The sequence below is a fragment of the Danio rerio genome, chromosome 15 (assembly GCF_049306965.1).
Source record: "Danio rerio strain Tuebingen ecotype United States chromosome 15, GRCz12tu, whole genome shotgun sequence".
NCBI classification, from domain to species: Eukaryota; Metazoa; Chordata; class Actinopteri; order Cypriniformes; family Danionidae; genus Danio; species Danio rerio.
In genome coordinates, this window is record NC_133190.1 from 26,610,866 (window position 1) to 26,624,910 (window position 14,045).

Here is a 14,045-nt window from a genome sequence, read left to right on the forward strand (position 1 = left end):
TCTGACATTTGATGACATAAATTAAGTTTTTTTAAATTAGCAATAGGATATTCCAAACCACAAATATATTTATTGAACAAAACAAGACACATTTCCTTGAATAGAAGATCTACAGTACACTGGAAGACATTTTGTGGAAACAGGAATTTTTTTAATGTTGAAATAACACAAATGGATTAAATTAACTTTAAATTTAGTTCAATTGAACATAAAACAATTAAGTTGTTCCCCCAAAAAAATCTTAAGAATTGTGTTGTTTCAACTCATTTCAAATAAGTAGTTTGAACAGCAAAAGTAATTTGAGTCTAGCCATGTTTCCATCCACCTGTTTTTTTTTTTTTTTTTTTTTTTTTTTTTACACAATTTGGAATATTGGAAACTCCAAGATGTGCATACATTTTTGAAAATGCACATAATAATCTGGGTAGGACTAACCTTTTATGCGATAAGAAAAAAATGTGCATAAACTACGATTGAAACACATTTCAAGAGTTCACACTTAGATATTGCTTGACAGCTGTAAGCAGGTTTGGCATGCTGTCCCGGGAGAGAACCCTGAGCTCGGAGATAGTTGAGCCCAGGGCTCCCGCCAGGTCCATAGAGCATGTGAGGGGAGTACGAGATCAGGTGGTTCTCGAGAGCTCCCCAAATGCATGAAGCTCGGGACAGCAGCCGTGTATTCGAAGAAACTCCCCAAAAGGCTTGAAATGCTATATCCGGCTGCTGGATATAGTTATTTGAAAAAGAAAAGGTAAAGAGGGCTCCTTTGGAGCAAAGGGTGAAACAGGTTCCTGCGGGAACCCGAGCAGAGTTGGCTTGGGCTGTGAATACTCCTGCTGGAGTAGAGACTCGGGGAGACCCCTGCGGGGGTCAGAGCCATAGGGTGGGCGGGAATCCTGCTGGAGTCATTACAAGGGAAGGGGAGTGAAGGACTCCGGCTGGAGAGGGGGGTGAAGAGGGGCAGGGGGGGCGGGGACTCCAAAGGAGTAATTTGCTCGAGGAACACTCCTTGCGGAGATTGAGCTGGGAGGTGGCAGCACTATATATAATTATATATTTATATGAAACATATAGATATATAAATATATAATGGGGTAATCTAGGGCCTTGGGGGGGCGTTTTTACTGACTCTTGCGAGAGTCGAAGCTCTTGACTCTCCTGCGGGAGAGAGAGCTGTATGTGCCATCTCCAGCTGGAGTCGGGAAAAGGAATGGTCGGTGAAGCCCCAGCTGAAGGGGGAAATGGCAGTTGGGCGATGACCCCTGCGGGGGTCCGGTGCTCGGGATTAACTCCGCGGGAGTTAGAGCTTGAGGGTGACAGCACTATATATAAATATATATTTATATGCGTGGGTGCATATATATATACATATATATAAATAAATTTAAAAAATAAAAGATAAGTGTGAGAAATAAACAAAAATAAACATAAATAAAAGCTAGGGCCGGGGAGGGTCGGTGACATGACTCGTGTCACAGCTCGGGGTTGGGTGAGCTATTTAGCTGGCTCCAGTAGGAGTCGGAAAAGATGAGGGGGAGGTGAAGACTTCTTACTGGAGGGTGACGGGCGGTATAGGTGCTCTGGGGGTGTTCCTGCGGGAACAGAGCGTGAGGGTGACAGCACTATATATAAATTCATATTTATATGCGTGGGTGCATATAGATATAAATTTATATAAATAAAATCAAACAGAGATAAAAATAAATAGTGCTATACTATATGTCATTATGGAATGACATAATATAAAAGCTAAGGCCAGGGCAGTGAGATGATTCCTGCGAGAATCGAAGCTCGGGGTAACGCCCCTGCGGGGGCCAGAGCCATGGGGGGGGCGGGGTCCTACAGAAGTTAGAAAAGTTGGGGGGCAGTGAAAACTTCTGTGGCAGCGGCCGGGGGGGGCGGGGGTGACAAGGGGGCCTGGGCAGGGAGAGAACTCCTACTGGAGTTAGGTGAGTGAAAAGGGGGAGAAGGCTGAGTGCAAATCAGCTGGAAGGAAGAAAGGAAGCTAGATGGCTGGGTCATGCCCGCGCCCTTGGGAGACTGGGTAGTTCCTCTGCCCTCGGGAAGCTGGTATGGTTGGGTCGTATTCTCTCCCTGGACTAGGCCCATGCCCTTGGCCGCTGGGATTACTGCGTCTGCTGGTGAGGGTCCTCTGAGCTTCCCTGAGATGGCTGTGGCTGAGTCAGATATAAGATTTGAAGGCGTCGGGAGACTACTTTCCTAGTGTTTGTATGTGTTGTTACGATAGCCCTTGTGTGCTGCTGTGGTGGTGGCTCCAATTCTGAATGAGTGACTGGATTATGAATCTGGTGGGAAGCCTGAATGGTCCTATGACTTTAAGGTGTTATGAAACCAAAAATGTTATTGAACGGAATGTGTGGATGTGTTGCGCAGTGAGAAACTGATGAGGTGTTCCGGGGTAACTTAAAATGTATAAATGAATGCTGACGCAAATTGTGTATGCTGTGGTTATGGGATTATCATCTTAAAAGGAGAGATGGAGTCAGCTGCGGCTCTGCTTCTGATACCAGTTTCTGAAAATAAAGCAAAAGAGAGTCAGCGATTTCCTATGCAACTAGGAACATGTACAGCAGTATTTTTTTTTTTTTTTTTTTTTTCAGAATGTATTGACTATATTGCCCGTTAGAAGCGCATTGGCGGCCCCGATAATATACCCCACGAAGGGGGCAGCATCTGTGTAAAAAGGATATACTGAGGATGAAATTGGATAGCTAATAAATGAATGGCTTCTATTCCAGCGCTTACGGAAGGAAGCATAAGCAGGTCGCATGCTTTAAGCGCTACCTGATGGTTACGAACCTTTATGAATTTCATTTCTGTTAAACCAGGAGTCACCAAATATGGTACCGATGGGCACCAGATAGCTCACGAGGCTCTCGTGTGTTGCTCACAGGCCTGTTCTAAAATAGCTCACCATAACACCACTTACAAGTAAGCTTTCTCTAATATAGAAGTAATCATTTAAAAATGTAAATATTTGCAAAGATAAATAAAATAGTGTTGCACATATTGATATATTAATTACGGGGTATTTCCTACCCTGTTAAATCATTGCTGGTAACTTTGAGAGAATCATAACATGATCAGTGACTACACCTGGATGAATATTATTAATTATTACCAAAAACTTAAATTATAATTATAAGTAAATTGAGCAATTTGTTATTTGAGAAGTGTTTATCCAACTGGTAGCCCTCCACGTTAATCGGTGCCCGAAAGTAGCTCTTAGTTTCAGAGGTTGGTGACTCCCGTGTTAAACGCTAAAGACAACATTTTGAAGAAAGCTGAAAACCTGTAACCATTGACTTTCACAGGAAGGAAATAAATAATAAGGAAGTCAATGCGGCTGTCCGTAGTGCCCAGCCACAATTCATGACACTTCGTATTCTGCCGCGCCGCGGAGCGCTATTTGTATAATTGATTAGTTTATTTGATAAAGTATGAATGCGTGAGTCTGGTGTGCATTAATCTACTATTCTCTGTCGTAAGTGCGTCGCGTCACCGCGCCGTCGGCGCCTCTGGTGCGCGACGCCCTTCAGGCAGAGTTTGTTACGGCCAAGATCGGATTTAGATCATTTCTCTTCTATTCCGGAGATTGCTGCTGCGAGATGAAATAGGTGAGTGACGAAAAGGCATCCCAGCGGGATAATGCGCATGTGTGTTTGATGTTCTAGATGGAGAGCAGTTTATGCTTAGCGTGATATTTTTCTTCCAGAATATAAAAGGGGACTGATTGTCGATTTATTCAAGTAGCTTATTAATGCTTGAAATTCTATCACTCCAAATTGATGCTTAAGAATTCTATAGAAGTGCTTAAGCCGGAGGTTCTTCCGCAATGAGAATGCAAATATTAGAAAACCGGTCACTAGTTTAGCTGGGGGATATTAGGGAGAGAGAAACGGGAACTTGTAGGTGAATTACGTGCAAACACCGTAGTTATTGGCGAAATCCAGCGGATCGTTTTTAAGCATAAATGTGTGGGCTGCTTTTGCATCCGAATGTTAAACGGACTACGAAATGTAATTGTGACCTCCGATTGCCAGAAATCGGGTGGCGGGTGTAATGTTGATTGCAACCGAGCGCTGCAGCCGTCTAGATTAGAGAGATTGCTTGGTTTATAACGTGATAATTTAAGCATATTCATCAGGTAGAATCATGCTGTTAAAGCTGAAAAGGCAGAATTATGAGGAGATGAAAGAGCCGTTATTAGACGTTTTTAGAAACGTTCTAATGTCCATTTCAGTAGGGCTGGTATGGATGTGCTTAACAGGGAATTGCTCTGTGATTTCTGGTGTAGTGTTGGTGTACGGCTAGTGAGGTTGTGGGAAGGGAGCGCCGAGATCGGCTGTGCTTCAGTAGACGAAACCTGGAATGAGAAATTCAGAAAATTAGGTCAGTTACAAACGTAATTCAGTAAAAGCATAAACATATTGACAAAAGTCGACAAGTAATTTCTATTTTATAATAGAAAATAATCAGCAGTAGCTGCGAGCTTGTAAAAATGAGAGGGGGAAAAAGCAATGATACGCAAGGTAGAGGGGCGGGGTGCGTAGGTGGTAAGGATCGCTGAAAGAGGAGGACTGGAGTGTGCACTGGAATCGGGAGCTGCAGGATGGAAGAGGTGAGGTGGGATTCCCAAGAGTTGCTTTATTGTCCGGGAGATAGGTTTTATCCGTGTTTAGAATTATGATTGCTGCAATATGTCCAAATCCAATATTGCTTTTTAATCCTTTCCTTGATTCTCCGGGGAGGCGGAGAGGTTGCGGGTTTAATGTCTGTTTAGGATAGGGGGTGTGGCAGGAGCGTGTTATGTCCTGGGGGTGGCGGTGAAGACGTGGATTCGCAAGTGTTTTGGGTTTAATGCAGCGGCTTTGAATTATGGTCCCGGCGTCTAGGAGTTTGGAGGAGTTCAGTGACAGTCGTTGTTGGATATGAGTGACACATGATGATGCTGGAGAAGGTACGTAGCGGAGCTGGGGATTGCATTGTGATCTGGCTGGAGTGGATAGGCCTACGGCCTCTCGTTGGAGCCTCGGTCTCGAGCTGACTTTCATGCTGGACTGGTTGTTGTTAAGACGGGGCTGGTGTTTCAGGGAGCCCGGAGCTTTCTTTCTTGTATGTAGCTGCGCTGATGCTGTTGTGATCTCAGCCGCCGTCGCTGTTGTTGTTGTTTTTGTCATTTTTTGTAGTTGCTGACGATGGTATTAAAGGTGGTGTGGTATTGTAGTTGAAGAATAGTAGGAGATGTGGAGGATCCGTTTTGTCCGTGAGTAACTTTTGGAGGAGCTAGAGCGGACCTGTCGTTTGTTTCTTCGGAAAACGAAGATAAGGGAGTAATGTCTAGCTAGGCTACTTATAGTGGGTTAGGATAGATCTGATTGGCTAACTAATGAGTGTAGATAGGTGGCCAGCTGCTGTCAATTATATCACGTGCTCCTCTCGAAATTAGTTTAAAAACTTCACTTAGCGAATAATTTCCAGCATGAACATCAAAAAAGTCATGATTATGTTTAAACAGGTCATGTGAAGATAAAACTTTCTGGAAAAACCAGTGGACCACATTTTAAAACATCTGAAATTTTTTAGCAAAAGTCTGTCATCAAAGTGGTTTGGTTTTATTTTCTCCTAGAACTGTTTTGAGCGTCTCACACCTTCAAAAGCCACCATTGAATTTCAGCTTTGTCTTCTGAGACTCAAGTAATATATTATATATAAGACTAATTATTAAATAATTACATGAGAAGTGGCTTCTTATACTTTAACAATTGCAAATTTTTATTTTGTTATTTGGAGCCAGTTGATCAGGAAGTGACAATTTTATTCTTGTTAACTCATTGGATAGAAACCTGGCTTTATTCTCAAATGTTTTTATGCATTATTCCAGTTTTGGTCTTTAGATGGAAACATAGCTCGTATTGTAAGGTGTAGTTATTATATTCATTCATTTTCTTGTCGGCTTAGTCCCTTTATTAATCCAGGGTCGCCACAGCGGAATGAACCGCCAACTTATCCAGCAAGTTTTTACGCAGAGGATGCCCTTCCAGCCGCAACCCATCTCTGGGAAAAATCCACACATACTCTCATACACTACGAACAATTTAGCCTACCTGTACCGCATGTCTTTGGGCTGTAAGGGAAACCATAGCAACCGGAGGAAACCCACGCGAAGGCAGGGAAAACATGCAAACTCCACACAGAAATGCCAACTGAGCCAGGGTTCGAACCAGCGACCTTCTTGCTGTGAGGCAACAGCACTACCTACTGCGCCACTGCCTCGCTAGTTATTATACTATGAATAGAATAATTGACTGTGTCATTGAGAACTTGTGAAATAATCCACACCTCAGGTGATGAATTTGTGCATTATGTAATTATTTAATGGTCTGCTGTCCATAATTATCTCCTCAGCTATTTCTTATTACCATGTATTTTTATATCTGTAGTATTTCCTTAACTGCTTTTAAAATATTCTTGGATAAAGCATGTAAACACAGGCACGCTAGAGAAATTTGTCCTTGTCCTACATCTGTGCTTTTTCTCTCCAAAAGGCTTCAAGACTGAACACATCTTTGTTTAAATGACAGTTTCTGCTACCTTTTAATCACTTTCAGTGATGCATAGGCATGGGACGATAACTGTTTTTAAGGTATATCATGGTTTAAAAAGTCAAGGTTTTAAAACCGGCAAACTTTTCTGTAATACCGTACCTAACGTATGTGTAAGATTTTTTATTTACATTTTTTTGTTGTTTTTTAGGACAGCAGTATCTCCAGCAAAAAACATATCCAAAGATACCGCTTTAAATTGTAAAGAAATCAGTGCTTTTGAAACTAATGAAGACAGCTGAAATCTATGATTCATTTGAATTATTTAGCCATGTTTACTGCTCTAAAATATTTAAATGTTTCAAAAAATAAAATGTACTGTTTTCAAGAGGGAAATAAGTTTTCGTTTTTAACTCAGACATTTAAAAAGAATATATTTTAGAGCAGTAATCACAATACCGTGATATTTTTGTCCAAGGTTATCATACCGCCAGAATCTATGTGTTTTTGCAATAATGTTTTTTTTTATTGAAGAAATGCTTGCGAAACAGTGGCCCCTTTTAGTGTCGAGATCTTGTGGACAAACCAAGTAGCACAGAAAAAATGAAAAGTGCATGTGACAGTAATAATTTTGTAGCAATTACAATAAAACACAACTTGTCCCTTTTTTAGATGTTCAGCTACATCTTATTTAATCATATTTGGCAGTACAGTATGTCATATTTCAGTTTTGAATAGTTGGCCAAAGGTTTTAGCCTAAGAAATTGGTCCTAGTGGTCTAAAAAAACAAACCGTAATGCACATTGAAAAATGAGTATGATATTTGTGTAAACGAATATTGGTTCAAAAAATAACAATATGCACTGAAAACAAAATAAAATTAGTCTGATCTAGAGCGTAATTGGAATCAATTTAAAAAGCAGACTGTTGCCTAGACACACACTTAGGACATACAGGTTGTGATCTCTGTGTCTATAAAACCGATTGTACTTTTGATTTTTTTTACATTATCATTATTATTTTGCTAAAAATCAGCTTCTTATCCTGCAAACAAAACGCAGCCAGAAAGAATGTGTTTGTTCTCATGTTAAACTGAAACACATTCATACTTTATTAGAAAAAAAAGATATCATCCTCTCAGTGTGTTAGAAGAATATGTTTAGCACCGTTACCATTCACTCATGAACATTCTGTTATCTAGTCAAATGAAATGTAGATCTGTCATTTGTAGGGTCTTGAACTCAAAGCGAAGATTTGGATTGTGACTGGAAGCGTTGAATTCGGAAAGGTGAGAGGTCATGTGAGGGAACCTGCCCCATGGCCAGCTGAGAGAGCACCTTTCCAATGATGGGGCTAAACTTGAAGCCGTGGCCTGCAGAGTGTGAGAGAGAAAAAACACATTTACTGGTAGGTGAATCATCACAGTTTACATTCATTCAGTCCACTGGGATAAAGAAGAGCAGCTCATGGGAATGTACAACAGCCCTCTATAAATAGCCTTTATCTGTCGTCCACTGTCTGACTCAGAAAGCCTTTGAATGAAATAGTGTGAAGAGAAGAAAAAACCCAAATCATGCTGGCACCATCACACCTGCTGTCACAGAATATTTATCTTTTATGAAAGAGTTTGGTAAAATGCTAAATGAGGAATATTTGTTGCCCTTATTGAAGAGAGTGTCAAATATTTATTATATGCCTGGATTATGTGACCAAATAAATTAACATTGTTATATGGTATACTGTAGGTATTAATTACATTATTAATTAACTATTAACAGGGTCTTATTTATTATACATTTAGACTTAATATGAACATACTTGGTTTAAAGATAAATGTAAGAATAATAAATATAAATGTATGAATATTTGAACAGGAAGCCTATTTAAATGTACATTTTTGGAAAGCACACAATGACATTTCGAGAGTATGAAAATATAACTTCATACTGATTATTATTTATTTTTAGAAACAAATTGCTTAATTTTTAAATAACTGCTACCAAACATTAGAAAATTTAAAATAAATTTACCTTACAGGGCATTCTGTAAAAAAAAAAAAAAAAATTCTCTGTATTTTTTGGGTTGTTTTTCAGGGCGATTGTCTGAGTATTCTTAAATCTGTAGTACAGATTGTAATTTCTGTGGGGAATTGCCTAAATCTGCCAATGTGCTGAAAGAAATCTACCTAAAGTAATTATTATAGCCCATTGAAAGGTTTTTGTTGTTGTTTTAAGTACTGTAGAAACACGTTTTAGTTCTGTCTCTCAAAAAACTAAACCTAGTTTCTTAAATATGCATTCCAAGTCAGCACGTCTTGATTCAAGAATGTTCATTCATTCATTCATTCATTCATTTTCTTTTTGGCTTAGTCCCTTTATTAATTAGGGGTCACCACAACAGAATGAACCACCAACTTTATTCATTCATTCATTTTCTTTTTGGCTTAGTCTCTTTATTAATTAGGAGTCGCCACAGCAGAATGAACCACTAACTTCATTCATTAATTTTCTTTTTGGCTTAGTCCCTTTATTAATCTGGGGTCGCCACAGCGAAATTAACCGCCAACCTTTCCAGCATATGTTTTGGCAGCGGATGCCGTTCCAGGTATAACCCATCAATGGGAAATGCCCATACACTCTCATTCACACACATACACTACGGACAATTTAGCTCACCGAATTCACCTGTAGCTCATGTCTTCAGACTGTAGGGGATCCGGAGCACCCAGAGGAAACCCATGCAAACACGGGGAGAACATGCAAATTCCAAACAGAAATGCCAACTGACCCAGTTTTATTTTCTCCTAGAACTGTCTTGAGCGTCTCACACCTTCAAAAGCCACTATTGCATTTCAGCTTTGTCTTCTGAGACTCAAGTAATATATTATATATAAGACTAATTATTAAATAATTACATGAGAAGTGGCTTCTTATACTTTAACAATTGCAAATTTTTATTTTGTTATTTGGAGCCAGTTGATCAGGAAGTGACGATTTTATTCTTGTTAACTCATTGGATAGAAACCTGGCTTTATTCTCAAATGTTTTTATGCATTATTCCAGTTTTGGTCTTTAGATGGAAACATAGCTTGTATTGTAAGGTGTAGTTATTATATTCATTCATTTTCTTGTCGGCTTAGTACCTTTATTAATCCAGGGTTGACACAGCAGAATGAACCGCCAACTTATCCAGCAAGTTTTTACGCAGCGGATGCCCTTCCAGCCGCAACCCATCTCTGGGAAAAATCCACACATACTCTCATACACTACGAACAATTTAGCCTACCCAATTTAGCCTACCTGTACCGCATGTCTTTGGACTGTAGGGGAAACCATAGCAACCGGAGGAAACCCACGCGAAGGCAGGGAAAACATGCAAACTCCACACAGAAATGCCAACTGAGCCGAGGCTCGAACCAGCGACCTTCTTGCTGTGAGGTGCCAGCAATACCCACTATGCCACTGCGGCGCCTCAAGGATGTTTAGTTAATTGAATTAGAAAAAAATATATTTTTTGCAATGCCACATTTAATTCCATGGCTTAATGAATTCAACACTTTCTCACTTGATTTCTCAAGGCCTTTGCAAGAGAGAACAAATTGTTCTCTTAAGTGATTTTCTCTTTAATGAATCAGTTGATTGGGTTCACAAACTAGTCATGAATCAAACTGACCCAATTCTCACATTCAACTCACTGACTAGTCACAAAGATTAACATCCCACTGAAAGTGAATAATGCTTTAATTTCACTGTTTTCTTCACAAGATTGATTTTTTGGATTATAAAATAGTCTTTCAGAACACTATTATGGTATGTTTAGTTCTTTAAAAGTGATGGGTATTCATTCTGTTTTGCCTGTATGCGTTGTAAAATAATACTAAACATTAATAATAATACTGTATGCTAAACAATGCCTGGCATTTTACGAATCACAAAGGGCCACAGATTCAGCTAAAACTACTTTAGTGTTCTATTGAAAACTATCGCCAACATCTACTGGTGACAATAACTAAGTATTTGTTTACTAAGCTAAAGTATATAAGTATTTAAGCTTTATCAGGGTTTTTTATTTTAGGAAATCTTTAATTTTACTTCACCGCATTCCAAAACTAAATATTCTACTTTATACTCCACTCTATTTCCTGAGTCATAAGATGTCATAAGATTAATCATAAGTTGCTTAGTGCTTAACCTGTTAAATCGGGTCACAATTGCACTGAACAATACATTTATGAATTGGATTGACATCTGTGAATGAGTTATTCATTTATTCAAATGATCTGTTCAGAGTTAGTCTCCAAAAAATTATTTACCGATTCAAATAATCAATTCAGACTGCATCTCTTCAGATTGAATCTCTAGAAAATGATTCACTGATTCAAATCTGTTTAAAGTTTGTCTCCAATAAATGATTTACTGATTCAAAAGACCTGTTCAGAGTGAATCTTCAGTAAACAATTTATTGAGTTTGCAAACTAATCGTAACAACCCAGGCTCATTCTGAAAACATACCGCTATATACTTCTCTTTTTGTATAGCATCAAATATGTCCAAGAAGGTATCTTTTTTTTTTTTTTTTTGCAGTTTTTGTTTTCTCGAATCCACCAGAGGCACTTTTTGAGATCTCAAATTACTCTTGAAAGTGCCATTCATGCCTGCTGTTCTTGCATAAATACACCAGAGGTTGCTGTCGACTGACTGACTGACTAACCGATCGACTGGCCCACCCTCCTCCTTCCCTAAACCCAACCAATAGTGTTTTCAAAAGCACCAATTGACCTGCCCACCCAATTCTCTAAACCCATCCGACAGTTTTAAAAAGCAATCCAGAAAAAGAAAAGCCCTCGCCTGATTTTTACCACGTTTTCAGATTTTACCACATTCTCAGCCTGTTATTTACTTGTTTATTTTATTTTTTGGCCACTGTTTTTGTCTTACGTGCTTTCTGGAACCGAACTTTACTGGACTCAAACCTTGTTGGTCAACTCCTCTCTCCGTCCACAGATGTACATGGTGAGCTACTGGGCAAACTGGTAACAGCACGAAAGCCATCCATATGGAATTAAGGTCAACTGGTTAACGCGAAAAGGAATGTCATCATACCGCCCTGTAGCGTTTGTTTTAAAAATGAAATGCAGCCATACGTACTTCTGGCTGCATAATTTGTGATCTCCATAAATGTATATAGGGCTACGTATTCAGAATGAGCGTGTGTTGAATTTTAATGGTGTTCAAATTTTCTCACAATAAGCATTCATCAGTAAGTGCTTTTGAATTTGAAAACTTTATAGTTCTATTAGAGTAATGTTTCACTAGGGTGTCCTTAATTTCACTTCAGTGCCTAATTTGCCACTGCCAACATACTTAGATGGACTGGAAATCAGTACAATTTAATTTGTTCGTGAACTGTCCCTTTAAGAGCGAGATAAAACAGAGCAATGCAATTTGTTTAAAATGCACTCCATTCTTTTCCGCTCTCAGCTCTCTGCATATTGTGTGGCCGTTTGAAGTCTGCAAGACTGGTCTGTAAGTGAATTCGGCTCTGACCGGCAGACGTGTGCACGGAGGGTCCTCTGTTCTTCCTTAAACCCCACTGATGTGTCTGGGTATCCATGGCAACCAGAGGGCCTTGAGCTCAGTGCCTGGTTTCAGAAAAATTCCAAGCGGAAAGAGGGGCAAGTTCCCACTCGAGCGCCACGGTTTGTGTGTTTGCCCCTGAAACCAATTCAATTCTCACCCTTCAGTTTTTCCCAAGCCGCAAATACAACAGCTGCGCCGAGGGCAGGAGAGCAGCGGGGAGGCGAAACGCTGTCATTATGGCAGACAATAAAATGAGAAGAGGCAGAGAGAGGTTAATAGTGAGCATTCCTCTGCTCCTATCAGAGTTGTAATGTATTATTAAGGCAGAAAAATATATGTCATAAATCATTAGCGTGCGTCGTGCCAGAGCAATGGGACAGTGGCGGTACAGTCAGGCAGCCACACAATGCGTCCTGTGACACCTCCAGAGCAGTTCCTTTAACCGAGACAATGCATTACAAGATGAATAGCTGCACCGTGCTGCCACAATAGCGCTTGGCTCTTCTGTGTATCTTTTCCTAACCCAAACGCCAGTCTTTGCACCCCGTGCTGCTAACCAGCGCTTCTCTGAAGTGATTACCAGCGGAATTTAATTAGCCCCATAATTAGTCTAAGAAGGGGGTGATGGGAACAGATGGAACAAATGCCAGGTGAGCCCTTTGGCCCCCTGAGAGCCGGGTTCGGGAGTATGCGGGAGCTTGGGGAACTAGCAAACGCCTTTAATTAGACGATAAAAGACGCCCGCATTGGGGGCTTCGCTTCCTGTCCATCACCTGCGGCCTGTTCTATTCCCTCATTAAAAAAGTAAAGAAACCTCTTCGAGTGGACGTCAGCGCGTGTGGTTGTGTTTTACAGAGATTGAGTTCATTAGTGACCGTGCTGACCTGAGAATCCAGCGCCAATGATGATGTTGCCATAGGACGGGTGGGAATCAAGGACGAAGTGGTGGTCTGGTGTGACCTGCAAACAACAAAGCAAGGGAATGTTAAACATCAAGACTCAAGACTGTAATTATTTCTGCAAATATTTGACCTTTTCAGACGAATGAGTGCTGTTTGAAGTGAATTAAAAATGTTTAAAAGCTGCTTAAAAGATAAGGCACAACATGCTTGTAATTGCTGTTGAACAGGAACGACAAACATTTGTGTTAAAGTCTTATCAGTCTACCTGTGCTTCTCAACCACATTCCTGGAGGACCCCCAACATTGCATGTCTCCTTTAGTTGTGGTCACACTGGGCTTTTTATTGTCTATAGACTTTCATTCATATGCAAGCAAATGTGACAGACCGGAAACGCAAGTTCATGTGACAAGTTTTGCAGTTCACAGCATTGCAAAGTTCAAGCTTAGTGATCTCTTATCTGCGAAATCGCACTTTGTGACTGCGTGAGACCAATCAAAAATCAAAGCATGATCTCTCTGAACAGAAATTTAAAATATGAATCAATCACTAGCTTTTTAAAATGTCTAATTATCTTGTTTAATCCTGCCCCTTTTTGCCACGCCATATGGCAGAATTTTTCATGCTCAAACAATAGTGTGACGGCGGCATTTGTCTGTTACATCCATTACAGGTCTTTAAGTTTCTGCTAAAGAGCTGATGATCTTAATCAGGTGTGTATTGATTAAAAGACAAGAAAAATGTACAGTGTTGGTGGTCCTCAGGAACGTGGTTAAGAAAAACTAGTATATACAGTACTGCACACTTTGTTTTTTCCTGAAGGAATTGAATCCTGTTCTATTTCAAATTGAAGTATTTAGGTATTCCTAAAGAATGCTTCTCAGATTTCACAAAAATAGAAAAAGCACAATTGCTTTGAAAATTGATAATAACTGGACATTTCTTAAGCATCATATCAGCATATTAGAATAATTTCTGAAGGATTGCATGAAAATGAAGA

The 14,045-nt window shown here is 39.9% G+C and overlaps 1 protein-coding gene across 1 annotated transcript in view; it reads right to left on the reverse strand.

Annotated features, from left to right (window-relative positions):
* Positions 1–7,068: 7,068 nt before the first annotated feature.
* Positions 7,069–14,045, reverse strand: part of pipox (pipecolic acid oxidase) — a 28,830-nt gene continuing 21,853 nt past the window's right edge. Inside the window, exons 7-8 of the mRNA NM_001326390.1 lie at positions 13,030–13,105; positions 7,069–7,938 (exon numbers count right to left, since the gene is read on the reverse strand). Of these exons, the coding sequence (NP_001313319.1) occupies positions 7,808–7,938; positions 13,030–13,105 (207 nt within the window). The 3' untranslated portion in view covers positions 7,069–7,807. The remainder of the gene's footprint in view (positions 7,939–13,029; positions 13,106–14,045) is intronic.